This window comes from Watersipora subatra, chromosome 4 (genome assembly GCF_963576615.1).
Source record: "Watersipora subatra chromosome 4, tzWatSuba1.1, whole genome shotgun sequence".
Lineage (NCBI taxonomy): Eukaryota > Metazoa > Bryozoa > Gymnolaemata > Cheilostomatida > Watersiporidae > Watersipora > Watersipora subatra.
This window is the reverse complement of record NC_088711.1, coordinates 1,108,108-1,121,971: the sequence shown is the minus strand read 5'-3', so window position 1 is coordinate 1,121,971 and position 13,864 is coordinate 1,108,108. Positions and strand designations below refer to the sequence as shown.

General features: G+C 37.0%; 1 protein-coding gene across 1 annotated transcript in view; it reads left to right on the top strand.

Annotated features, from left to right (window-relative positions):
* LOC137395160 (annexin A7-like) overlaps window positions 1-4,938 on the top strand; it is a 72,232-nt gene extending 67,294 nt beyond the window's left edge. The window contains exons 13-15 of the mRNA XM_068081985.1: window positions 440-515; window positions 4,045-4,157; window positions 4,540-4,938. Of these exons, the coding sequence (XP_067938086.1) occupies window positions 440-515; window positions 4,045-4,157; window positions 4,540-4,668 (318 nt within the window). The 3' untranslated portion in view covers window positions 4,669-4,938. The remainder of the gene's footprint in view (window positions 1-439; window positions 516-4,044; window positions 4,158-4,539) is intronic.
* The last annotated feature ends 8,926 nt before the right edge of the window (window positions 4,939-13,864 follow it).

Genomic DNA, 13,864 nt, shown 5'->3' with positions numbered 1-13,864 from the left:
GCCTCTCTCTAGGATATCTTTAAATTTGACATTATTTTGAGTTGGGAGATAACTTCCTGTTTGTCAGACATTGATGAACTCTCTCGTTGCAAGAGTTCGGGGGCCCTCTACCAATCCCACAATATCTACTTGACTGCTTCCATTGTGGTTTAATTAGGCATTCTATTCAATGGCTAACCTTAAGATTCTGGGGCATCTGAGATGCAGGCTTCATTTCTTCGCCTGAACTCAAGTGGATAAACAAAACCATTTAGCTAACTGGTTGAGCCAGCATTACCTACTAGTTTCCTTACAATATCATATGATCATATATACCATAGCCTTTTTCCAGCAACCGATATTACCTGTTCACTTATAGCCCAAGTTCTTGTTGTGTGCTGGCTAAACACTTCATAGACATCGCGCCCCCCTGGTAATAATCGTTACTTGTATTTTTCAGGTTTCGCAGAGAGACATTCTCAACTCGATAGGACGGGAAATGTCGGGCGATCTCGAGTCTGGTTTTAAGGCTCTTGGTAAGATATGCCTAGAACAAATGATTTTTAATTTTATTCATGAAAGCTTGGCCCAGCACAGGTTGAAAAACTCTGTACTGAATCTGATGTCACGACAAGAAGACATTTGTTGGGTGCTACGCGGAGTGGTTATGTGTACCAGATGTTTACCACGTGATGCCAGGCATCACATGGTAGCCTCTGAATAAAACCTAGGTTTTGTATTAAGTGAGAAAGGTGTACTGATCAAAAACCTATAGGCATTAGTATATCAGCATCTTCTGTATTGACCTTTTCGTCGCGTACCTGCACCACATGCAGGCTCTTCTGATGCTCGGAGCAAAAAACTTGTTATTTCCCTTTTTTCATTTACATCTGGAGTGCTAGCCATATTCACACACTCTGTGATGAAATGGATTCAATATTCTTTACATAACAATTGCTATATATGTGCAATTTGTTAAATTACTGGAAGGAACATTCAGTCACTAAAATATACTGGGCCATAGAAAAATATCTTATGCATTTTGAGTAATAAATCAGAACGCAGTAAACACTAATAAAGTATTCCCAAAAAGCAGTTGTTTATAAGAGAAATATTCCCAGAGTTCTACAGGACAATTGGGTAGGCAGACCTCACCGCTGAACAACTGATATTAGCCTAACGATGTTCACACAAAGCGTTGGCTATATATAATCGTACCACACGGAACCCCACTCACCGATGCCAATACCATTTAAACTTGTATGATTTTATACAACCAATAAGCAACTGAGGAAAAACAGAGAATTTAGCTTTGTTTTATGAAGGTGTTCAAATATACTTTAAGCACATTCCCATTATGAGTATCACTTGTACAGTTGGTTTGGATTTTGTACACGGTATAAAACAGAAACATTGGTCTCATATGGATGTTGTAAATTTACCTACAATTCAGCCTGCTGCTAGGGATATGTAAATAATAATTGTGGGGGAAAATGTATCAATTCAGAATTTTATATCGTTGGTAACCCATCTACTAAATACACTGATTTGTTGTCTATAATAGTAGAGAGAAGTCTCGTTGTAATAACCCCTTTGCTTTTAATCAGAGTTTTTGCTCTTTTAGGCCTATGTACCTTTAGCTGCATCTGTCGTCCAATCATGGCTTCAAGTCCGACGCCCTTGATAAGGTCAACCGGGTGCTAGTCTTAGGCTTCTGTTCTAGAATACTCTATGGAAAACCTTTTCCATGTGATCTTAGCCTGTCTGTTATAAGTGCCATTGTTCGCCTGTCGGTTATAAATTAGAGCAAAACCCGTCAGTTACAAATGCTCAGGAGAAGCCTGTCGGTTATAATTTTGTGCATTAGATTAGATGTTTTGTTAAAGATAGTAGACCTGCAATAAAATATCTTTAGACACCATTGATAGAGGTATTTGTGTTCCGCTCGTAATTCAAATGCATATTTGTATACACCCAAGCTATGCTCTTCTCTAGTAAAGCATAAGTCACAAAAAACGTCAAAAATTGCATATTCCGAAGAAAATTTAACTCTGCTAGCACAATTATTCACATATTCCATAGAGCATAGAAGGTCTAAATTCCCTCCTATTTCCTTTAAATATATTGATCTGGAACCCGTGCGGCAGTATTGAAATGCCATCCTTTGTTGTCTTTGCCTTGTAACAAGCATTTTAAATGGCAAGGTCGGCTCCTAGTGGTCAGAGCTGCCTGAATAGCCCAATGAAAATGCATCTAATTGTTTATCTTCAATAATCCTTTAACATGTGCGTTTGATGTAATGCAACTGTTCAGCTTATCGCAATACTGATAACTTCAGAAAAATCCAAGGCGCTCACTGTTAGTGTGCATGTAAGATGTGTAACTATTTAGACATCTTAAGTACCAGATTTACCTGTGAGTAACTCTATTAACCAATGTTTGGTGAAGGCCTGCAATCGACTTGTCACAGCTTTAATGATTGAGAACTTAGGGACGCCAATTTATAGTTATTCGATGCTTTCGTTGAACTTAGAATCATTTCAACGTTGTAACCAACTACACTGTTGAACATGTCAGAATTTGCCTGTAAAGCGAGGAGTTGTTTTCTCTCATCTTTAGTAGTGGCTTTGCTTTGAGGCAACTGCTACGTGATTAGCAGCTGATGTTTGATTGTGTAATTTTCTATCTCCTCCAGAGGTCGCTCTGAAATGTTAATAAAATACTTGTACATTACAGTAAACAAACGTAACTTCGCTAGACCTGGCTGGATTATACTTGGTTGAGATATTCTGTGGTTTTGACATGTACATTACAAATAATAGTTTTTGCGTGCTTTTAGCTTTTTGGCATAAATAGACTACACTGGTTGGTGACAATTATGACAGTCGGAATGTTCCCATCAGCATGCCTGTGTTATTTCTATGAGCATTCGCTAGGATGGCAGAATCCATCTTGCGTAATAATCCATTGCTGTCGTCTGGCATGGATTCTCTTGAGAGATCTTACCTGTTGTTCAGCGAGCGCCAGCCAGTGGCTATATTCCAGAAACAATACATAGCTAGCTAGCTAGACTTCAATTAGAGAGCATTGTGTGTGCGTACGTTAAGGATGTAATTATGGAGTTGTCTTACTTCCAGCACGTTTGAAAGTTTTGTTAAAGCTGTAGCATTTCAGTAAGGAAATATTTATTAAATGTGTCACTTTCCTTGTAAATTTATTAAGTAATATTCTTCTCTGAACCTAAACACCAATGTTTAAAAACAACATTTGTACTGCTTGTGTAGCATTTTATTTGTTTAGAAGTTTTTTAAACTATTATTTTATATTGGTGCTATTGGTTATATTTGTAGAATTATAAACAAAGCTCGTCTTTTCAACTATCAATGTATGACTAAATGTTAAACTCATAGCCATCCGACCAAATCATTATCATTTTTTACTCTCATGTACAAACAACTCCAAATTTGACCTACTGATGATGGATTGATATTCTGGTAGAAAAAACATGATAGAAAAAACAACAGACTTTCCTTCAAAAAAATTAAAATGTTGAGGGCTTTCATGCAGATTGTTTCAATATAGGCATAATTATGAAGTATATATTGTCATCAAGGGCCTGGCATACTATACTGTTCAGGCCGTGTCTCGCTCATCGGGCAAGGCTGAACTTTATCCCCAAGGATATTGTTGGTGTATATACAAAGCTACAATCTATTTATGGCGCTGTGTGTTTTGCATGGTTTCAGCGAAAACTGGATTATTCATACCATCTATGACAATGATTTAATATCACTCACTTCCTGTTACACTTGGTGTTTTCAGTCCTATTATCCATGTTTACCATGCTGATTAGCTTGCACATTGCTGACAAATGTTTAGTCTAGTGTTTATAGAAAGCGCCGCTCTAGATAACACAACTATTGTTCTACATCATGCTAATTGGCTGTTCCCAATGCAGCTTTTGTCTCTCAACTCCGTAGCTGTGGAATCTCACTCAACCAGTCTAATCCTACTGTTTTATTTAAATTCTTGACTAGGCAATATTGGTCTTTATCTTTTTTGTAGTGATGAGTGCTAGAAATAGGCCAGAATACTTTGCTGACAAACTCTACAAGTCTATGAAAGGCGCTGGTACCAATGATTCTACCCTTATCAGAATCGTCGTCTCTCGTTCAGAGGTGAGTGGAATGACAACTCTTTATTACCCAAACTAATTTCTTCAATACTGCTATGGTCTCATTAGACACATTGCTGTTGGGTATAAAATAAAACGAAAATTGTTTCGAATAAATATAACTTGTTTTTGCTTACTGGTTTTAATGCATGGTTAAGTAAAATATTTCTGGAGATGATTCATCTTTACTGACACCGTACCTGTGGTCGAGAAGAGTGTTTGGTTGCATGCAGCAAACTTGACCTAGGTATGAAAGGCTATTATTATGTTACGTAAATAGAAAATATAACTTATTATATCTTATGCTATTACATGAATAGAGAGGAGAACTTTGCATATATTTCGCCAGTACGTGAATAGAGAAGACAACTTTGCGCGTATTGCAGATTGATCTGAAGCAAATAAAGAAGGTCTTCTTTGAAAAGTATCAGAAGACTCTAGCCAAGTTCATTGAACAGGATACAAGTGGTGACTACAAGAAAATGCTTGTTGGTATCGTAGGCTATGACTGGTAGAGGTCGTCTGTTTTACAGTCTGTTCGCTTGACTACACACATACATTAATCGATCAGGTTAATAATTGCTAACGATTAACACTAAAGCAAAGTGATTTTTAGATTTGTCACCTGTACGCAAAGGCATACTTGGCTCTTGTGTAGTAGTATGTCTACTATTTGGTTTGTAATCTCTATTGTCGAGCTTTTATCTTCCTGTATTTATTGAGTCTATCCGCTTTTCTCTGTTTGCACCGCTGTTTACACTGCTAATACAAAGATAGCTCTTTGAGCTGGACACTCTCATAGCATTAATCTAATAAGAACAGAAGTTCATAATTGGAGTGTAGACAAAATGCCGTGCATAATTGCTATCCCATTTTAATTTTAGAGGATCCAACAGAGGTATAGAAACCTTAGAGCAATTATGAGGCAACTCTTAGATGAAGATAACAGTGAAAATAATTGCGAAGCTACAAAATAAGCTAAGGAAAATATAATTGAAGTTGTTTACTCCTGGTATAGGTTATGGTTGAGCAACTACTAACTCATCATTGTACTTGAATAGAGCGTAATTATAGCATTAATTGTTTTAAGATTTTAGTTGTCTGTGTAGTAACAGTGTAACCGACTAGCAGTAACGGGTAACAGCGTTGAACCGACTAGATGAAAAAGGGCTCCTTAGTTTTATACTTTCTTTTGATACATGTTACACCTGCTGATCTTTTGAAATGAGGATGCACCCTTCAATATCTGGCTCAGGTCATGTAACTCCCAGTCTAGCTCTTTGGAGGGAACAAGCCAAAAGCTAAATTTGTTTTAATAATAGTGGCAGGTGCCATGGTTACCACATGCAGTATATGGATAGGCCTTGACTTGCTCATCAGCTGCAGTTCTCCACCGCCGCCTATCGTTTGCTGTAATGGATGGAAGCATTGATAAGTTGGTGCTATCATTTTCAAGTGAGAACAGCTCTGTAGTACTGTATGATGAGCTGAAACATACTACCAATAAATATCAAAAACAACCGGTCATCTCAAATGGTACAACAAAAAGCTGCAAACTCAAACGTTCTCCTGTTTGTTGATTTAAAAGTTTAAAATTTCATTTTCGTTCATTCGTGTTTATCTTTATTGAATTGAGAGCTTATAAGCCGGTCAGCTCGGCGAAAGCTTTGACGATGAACTTTTAAAAAATGCTGCAGCAGCTTATAATGACCGTGGAACTGACTGAATACACAATACAGCGATTGTCTTACAATACAATTGTTCAAAGTTGAGTTTATTACCGACTCAGCATTATTGAAGGGGAAGGAATCACAACGCAGGTATTTATGAAGTTTGACATTGAATTATCTTACGTCACCATATGTAACGTAACACATAAAATCCATTTCTTTATCGTTTCCTCCTGGCCTATTGACTTGAATAGTTAATGACTGTGAATGCTAACAGACATGACATTTCAAGTGTGAATCACACGGACATTGTACCCAACTTATACTATCTTGGGAGTGATTCAAGTTTGACAGGGTTTACTAAGTTTTTACATGTGCTAAAATTAAACAATGGATTTTTCATAAAAAAAACTTATTCAAATTTTTATGTAAGTCTCCTTGTCTATGATAGCCAATTTTATGTTTGCAGAATGTGGACTAACAAGAGAAACATCATCTCACTAAAAATTTTTCACTATAACAGTTGCCCTTAATATCTAAAAATGCATAAAATACAATTTATATAAAACTTTTATACCTATGATTTTTAGAGAGGCACTTGTTCTTCAGAGTAAAGTATGTTATTGATACTAGTTTAGTTACTTGCCATGCAAGGATGCCTTTGACCGAAAATCATCTGCATGTATATTTACCATGAGAAATGAGTAGCCACTCTAAATAGTCTTTCAACCAGCTGGAGAGGCAGAAGTTTCAATTATCCGGCTTTGAGTACTGGGTATCCATTACTATTGACTGCAGTTGACAAACAGTGCGTCTTGAGATGTATGGATACACCTGTAGCCTCATGCCTCGCCTTTAGTCCTGTCGTTTTTCAGAAAGGACTACTTGATTACTTGATAATATCCATGTGTTTCTTCCAGGGTTGGCTCGGTTTAAACCAATGGTTTAAACCGAGCCAACCAATGGTTTAAACCGAGCCAACCCTGGAAGAAACACTTGGTTTAAACCAATGGTTTAAGCCGAGTGGTTTAAACCAGCCCGAAAAAACCGGTTTTTATGGTTTTTTCGTTTTTTTTATTATTTTTTGTGAAAAACAATATTTTAAGCTCCTAGTGGTTCATGTGCGGTAGAAATGCAATTATATGTAATTATCAGCTGTGGAAGTTTATTTAGGACACAGTAGTAAATTGATGGCAGAGCTCAAGTTGAAACTACATGAAATCCTACCACAACAATGAATTAGTGAATTTCATTTTCAATTGGTTTTATTAAGTGATATGATGATCTTTTTACTGATGAAATATAAAAACCATGTAAAATATACTAATCCAATCATCGTCTCTAATAATGAATGAATACTTTCTCAAGTCTGGCCAGTGAGAAAGGACTACTTATAACTAGAAATTAAAACAATAAAATCCTTTTGGGCAAAAGCCTCAAGTTTACAAACTAATATTTCATTTATTGGGCACAAGCCAAAGTAGTTAGATTGTTAGAATTCAGTTTATCAAGTTTTTTGTGTTTTGGAAAGTTAAAGTTATGCCTCAAATTTCCAACATGCCTCGCAAACAGGATCCCATTTGGCAGTTTTTCACTCGAACTGCAAATTGCAAAGGTTTTAAGGCCAAACGTAATAGGTGTGCTGTCGTAACGCGAGGTCACGCAGATAGGCTTAAAGCTCACGTAGCAAAATGTCAAGCTGAAAACACCAATTTAGACGGTGATGCTAATATTCAGGTGATAGAAGTTGAGTCATCTGCCACGGCTCCAAACACTAGCAATGCATCTGCATTGTGCTCTGTTCTACACTACCACACAACTAATCACTTGGATTAAAGTTCCTACTTATACATAGAGCTGTATGTAAAATATTCACTGTATGTGATAAGATTTCTGCTCTGTATTTCATCGATCATGTTTGTTTTAAGACTTATTCTGAAATTTCCATGTTTTCTCTCTTTTTTCCCATAACAACTCCCACAGTACCATCTTTAACAGATGATTCCACATATGTATGTTCAATACTCAATCATGCAGCTATAGTAGGTGATGTTAATTAGACTTATAATTGCAAAAACCTTGGTAAAATTATAAAAACCATAAAAACCGGTTTAAACCATAAAAACTGGTTTAAACCAAAAAAACCTGGTTTTTTCATAAAAACCGTGGTTTTTTCCAATCCTGGTTTCTTCTCACTACCACTTCTATGGCAGAGATGGGTAGTTTATCCAGAGGTTCACTGGCTTGGTGTTGATCAGGGATATAGCTGATCCCACTGCTACCACCAGTGTAAAGGATCCCATCCAATCCTTTACCTCTCCGCACCAGAAGAGCCAGCACTTTCAAGCTCACTAAAAATATGTATTTACTATTCCTAAGATGTCACGCTACAATAAAGAATATAAGTATAATATAGGTGGTTGTGTATTTTTTTTTATGCTCTTATTAGCAACTGTACATTGAGTGACGGCACCGCAGTCCTTTACTTGCCACACATATCCTTTGGCTCCATCTCTCTCCTCCTCTTTAGAGGGCCGGTTGGGTCACATCCGGTTGGCTCTGTTTCTAAATCGGCTGGCTTGCTTGATAAGCCAGTCGGCTTCCTCCCGATTATAGGATGTGCATCAGGGCAACGCTTATTTCTATGATTAAAGGTTGACTTGCAACAAAAATCACATTACAGTTATTTGGCATCAAAAGATTCACCATGTTTTACTCTGTTGTGTTGTAGGTGCCAAATATGTGAAAATGTGATTACAAGCTCTTAAAAGCTCAGAAATGAAGAGCCGCCGTAGATTGGAATCTCTTTATTTTGATGACGTTGCCAGGAAATTTGGTTATTGTCTTGTCACATAATGTTCTCACGTGAATTGAAAGGCCAATAAAAAGCTCAATATAAACTTATCGTAGCACTAGTTTATGACAAACACTTCGGGTTTTACCGAAGACCCCGTATCAAATATAGATGCTCGCTACTTTACAGTTTTGTTTCGGCCTGGTCTAATCGGCAAGTCGTAATCTGATCATGTGACCTAATACTTCGCAAACAATTTTTGCAGCACTTTTCGATTATCACAGGTGACCAACAGGCTCATCATGATTATCAGACAATGATATGTACTCCTTCGAGATAAGGTTAAAAAATTAAATGCATTTTTACGGTAAGTTATAAGATATCACTGCTAATAGTGACAGCATTACAATGACGATAAAACAGATGCGTAAGAACAATAGACATGGTTTTATTGAACGCTTGAAGTATATTTGTGAACATATTTCGACGAATAAGGTTGCATGAAAGTGTAAACAGAAACCATCTACCACAGCTACGTCACATTTGAGCCGTTTTGAAAAGAGAATCCAATCTGCAGCAGTCTCGTGTGGCTGCGATTAACTGTTCGTTTTTTAGCTTTTAAGAGCTTGTAATCATATTCCCTTATATTTGGCACCTACAACACAACAGAGTAAGACATGGTGAATCTTTTGACATCAAATAACTGTAATGTGAATTTTGTTGCAAATCAACCTTTAAGTTTAACACACGGATAACAATCATAATATCCTTTAGGAGAGAAACGGCTCTTCCAATTTATATTGTCTCTCACTGGTGAGCCATCGTGAGTTTATGTTTCCATTTAAGTCTAGCTTGGACGTATATCTGTCTTTTTTGCTCAAGGGTCTCTCTTCTGCTCTAAGGTCATCTATTTTGCTCTAAGGTCATCTCTTCCACTTTAGGGTCATCCCTTCTGCTCTAGGGTCATCCCTTCTGCTCTATAGTCATCCCTTCTGCTCTAGGGTCATCCCTTCTGCTCTAGGGTCATCCCTTCTGCTCTAGGGTCATCTTTTCTGCTCTAGGATCATCTTTTCTGCTCTAGGATCATCTTTTCTGCTTTAAGGTTATCTTTTGTGCTCTAGGATCATCCCTTCTGCTCTAAGGTCATCTCTTCTGCTCTAGGGTCATCTCTCCTGCTCTAGGGTTATCTCTTGTGCTCTAAGGTCATCTCTTCCACTCTAGGATCATCTTTTCTGCTCTAAGGTCATCTTTTCTGCTCTAGGGCCATCCCTTCTGCTCTAGGGTCATCTCTCCTGCTCTAGGGTTATCTCTTGTGCTCTAAGGTCATCTCTTCCACTCTAGGATCATCTTTTCTGCTCTAAGGTCATTTTTTCTGCTCTAGGGTCATCTTTTCTGCTCTAGGGCCGTCCCTTCTGCTCTATGGTCATCCCTTCTGCTCTAGGGTCATCTCTTTTGCTCTAGGGTCATCTCTTCCACTCTAGGATCTTCTTTTCTGCTCTAAGGTCATCTTTTCTGCTCTAGGGTCATCTTTTTTGCTCTAAGGCCATCCTTTTTGCTCTAGGGCCATCCCTTCTGCTCTAAGGTCATCCCTTCTGCTCTAGGGTCATCTCTCCTGCTCTAGGGTTATCTCTTGTGCTCTGAGATCATCTCTTCCACTCTAGGATCATCTTTTCTGCTCTAAGGTCATTTTTTCTGCTCTAGGGTCATCTTTTCTGCTCTAGGGCCATCCCTTCTGCTCTATGGTCATCCCTTCTGCTCTAGGGTCATCTCTTTTGCTCTAGGGTCATCTCTTCCACTCTAGGATCTTCTTTTCTGCTCTAAGGTCATCTTTTCTGCTCTAGGGTCATCTTTTCTGCTCTAGGGTCATCTTTTCTGCTCTAGGGCCATCCCTTCTTCTCTATGGTCATCCCTTCTGCTCTAGGGTCATCTCTTCTGCTCTATGGTCATCTCTTCTGCTCTATGGTCATCCTTTCTGCTTTAGGGTCATCTCTTCTGCTCTAGGTTCATCTCTTCTATAACTTTTCCTACTAAAATCAGACAAGAACTGGTCTCTGCCATAGTTACCATGCTCACGTGAATTATACTATTTCCATAACATAATGCCTTTTCCGCCTTATCGTAATCATTCAAAATTTTCCCTTACTGGGTGTTCTAATTCTGCTACTATAATGGTTAGGTTTATAACCAGTTTTATTGCCAGTGATCCTCTTCACTTCATTAGTCGCCGATTGCAATGATTCATTTCTACAGTTTTTATTATTACAAACATCAATAACACATTCTTTCACGATGTTAAGCAAATGAGACCTAGGTCTTTCTAGAACAACGTTAAAATCTCTAGCTAGTATACAAGCTTTGAGTGTTTTGACAAACCCTACAAATTGAGATCTTGAATCTAGTCTGTTTCTAATAGTTTCTAAGGTCAGATAGACCACTGGCAAGAATATGCAAGAATGCATTCTAGAATATACCATGAGTACTGAAACATTCACGTAGACAGTCCCGGTGAGATCAGAAGGAGCATTAGAAATATTTGTAGTAATGCTAAAAATTCCTCGGTTTTCCATTAAAGATGTCAAGACTCTAAGCTAGCTGTAAACAAAGAAACTGCTACGATGCCCCGTATATCACAACTAAAAATTTAACGCTAATTTTTTATTGTCTGTTGATTTGTTTAAGATAGCCCTATACTCGTCACAAAAACTAATTTTAATCACTAATGTAAGTTTTGTATGCCCCTGATGTTATCCTGGAGGTAGGTCTTGTTTCTAAGTTTTCACTGTTTTTAGGACTCACTTTACTGCTGATTCAATATGCATAGCCCTACGTTCATTCTGTCACGTAGCATTTATGAGGGTGTCTGCTTGGATATTGACTATAGGAAAGGCCTTTGTGGTTGCCACGGTCTTTTTTACACCTTTGCTTAAATATAACCTTGTGAGACAATTTTGAAAGAATACTTCTAGAATAATTTCATGCAGCTTTGATATATTTAGAATAATTTGGTATACTTTTGATATATTTAACATAATCTAGTGCACTTTTGATATATTTAGAATAATGTGGTACACTTTTAATATATTTAGAATAATCTGGTACACTTGAGATATATTTAGAATAATCTGGTACACTTGTGATATATTTAGAATAATCTGGTACACTAAATATATTTAGAATAATCTGGTACACTTAATATATTTAGAATAATATGGTACACTTATTATATTTAGAATAATCTGGTACACTTGTGATATATTTAGAATAATCTGGTACACTTAATATATTTAGAATAATCTGGTACACTTGTGATATATTTAGAATAATCTGGTACACTTAATATATTTAGAATAATCTGGTACACTTGTGATATATTTAGGATAATCTGGTACACTTAATATATTTAGAATAATCTGGCGCAGTTATTGTATTTTCAAGCCTCAGCTGTTATCCCACTCCATCAAGTGAATGTGGCTCCTTGCTCTGCATCTGATGAGCTAACAATCTCATCAATATCAAGAGGCTCTAGTTATACTTATATCAATGGTAGCATTTATATCAGAAAGCTGTTAGATATTATCATCGAAGCTTTTACTGTGGCTACTGTGGGAAGCTGAGTTGCGCGCAACACTAGATAATTTGTCTATGATGTGTTGAACACATTCTGTTTTAGATGTGAACATTCTTGTGTAGTTCTGAAGCTAATGTTTATTGGTTTCCTTGGTAGTTCTGAAGCTAATGTTTATTGGTTTCCTTGGTAGCATGAAGCTAATGTTTATTGGTTTCCTTGGTAGCATGAAGCTAATGTTTATTGGTTTCCTTGGTAGTTCTGAAGCTAATGTTTATTGGTTTCCTTGGTAGCATGAAGCTAATGTTTATTGGTTTCCTTGGTAGTTCTGAAGCTAATGTTTATTGGTTTCCTTGGTAGTTCTGAAGCTAATGTTTATTGGTTTCCTTGGTAGTTCTGAAGCTAATGTTTATTGGTTTCCTTGGTAGTTCTGAAGCTAATGTTTATTGGTTTCCTTGGTAGTTCTGAAGCTAATGTTTATTGGTTTCCTTGGTAGTTCTGAAGCTAATGTTTATTGGTTTCCTTGGTAGTTCTGAAGCTAATGTTTATTGGTTTCCTTGGTAGTTCTGAAGCTAATGTTTATTGGTTTCCTTGGTAGCATGAAGCTAATGTTTATTGGTTTCCTTGGTAGCATGAAGCTAATGTTTATTGGTTTCCTTGGTAGTTCTGAAGCTAATGTTTATTGGTTTCCTTGGTAGCATGAAGCTAATGTTTATTGGTTTCCTTGGTAGCATGAAGCTAATGTTTATTGGTTTCCTTGGTAGTTCTGAAGCTAATGTTTATTGGTTTCCATGGTAGCATGAAGGTGTGTTAAGTTTGTAAACTTTGTTTTTAGTGATTGACTGCATCATGGAGTAAAAATCAGCTGCTAATTTACTGTTTTTTTACAGGAAGTCACAGTCATGTCAAACAATGACACTCCTATTCATTCTCATGTTTCAACCAATCATCATTCGTATGTGACTTCTACAGTACGTCTGACGTGATCAGCCTAATATAATAGTATCCTCAGCTCTCTTCGCGAGAAGAGTCCTTTTCTGGTTTTTTAGAAATTTTTTTTACAGCTGGTCTTGCAAATCTCACCAAAGAACTGAAAAAATGGTTCCACTTTCAACTCTCATTCCTAGGTTGGTGTGAGGACAACTCCACAGTACCATTGCCAACTCAGAATTGGCAACGCACTATTTTTATAGGTTGCTTCATACAATATCATATGAACAAGCCATGCGTAATCTTGCTATGGTGGATTTTTGATGAACTTTGTTATCGAATTTTATGGTTGTTTCTCTTTGTGCAAGTGAAAGAGAGTCTTTATCAATGCTAAAAGGCTAGTTAATTCGCTAAAGGAATTTAGACTGATGAGTTTTAAATACAACTTAATCTAAAGAACCTCACAAGTTTGTGAAGGAAATGTGTTTATACTCGTAATAATACTCAGCATCCTGGAAAGGTATTACATGTATGGACGCTATACTGCATAACAAAACTAATTTAAATAGTGAATACTGTTTCCCAATCATTAGGAGGATAGAGAAGACAACTTTGCATATATAGCAGATTGAAGGTCTTCTATGAAAAACATGAGAGAATTGCAGCCAACTTCTTTTGCATTTATGACAAATGTGCTCAAATGACGAAAATTTGCAAAATGACGCTGATGCACATTATGTATTTAAGCTAGA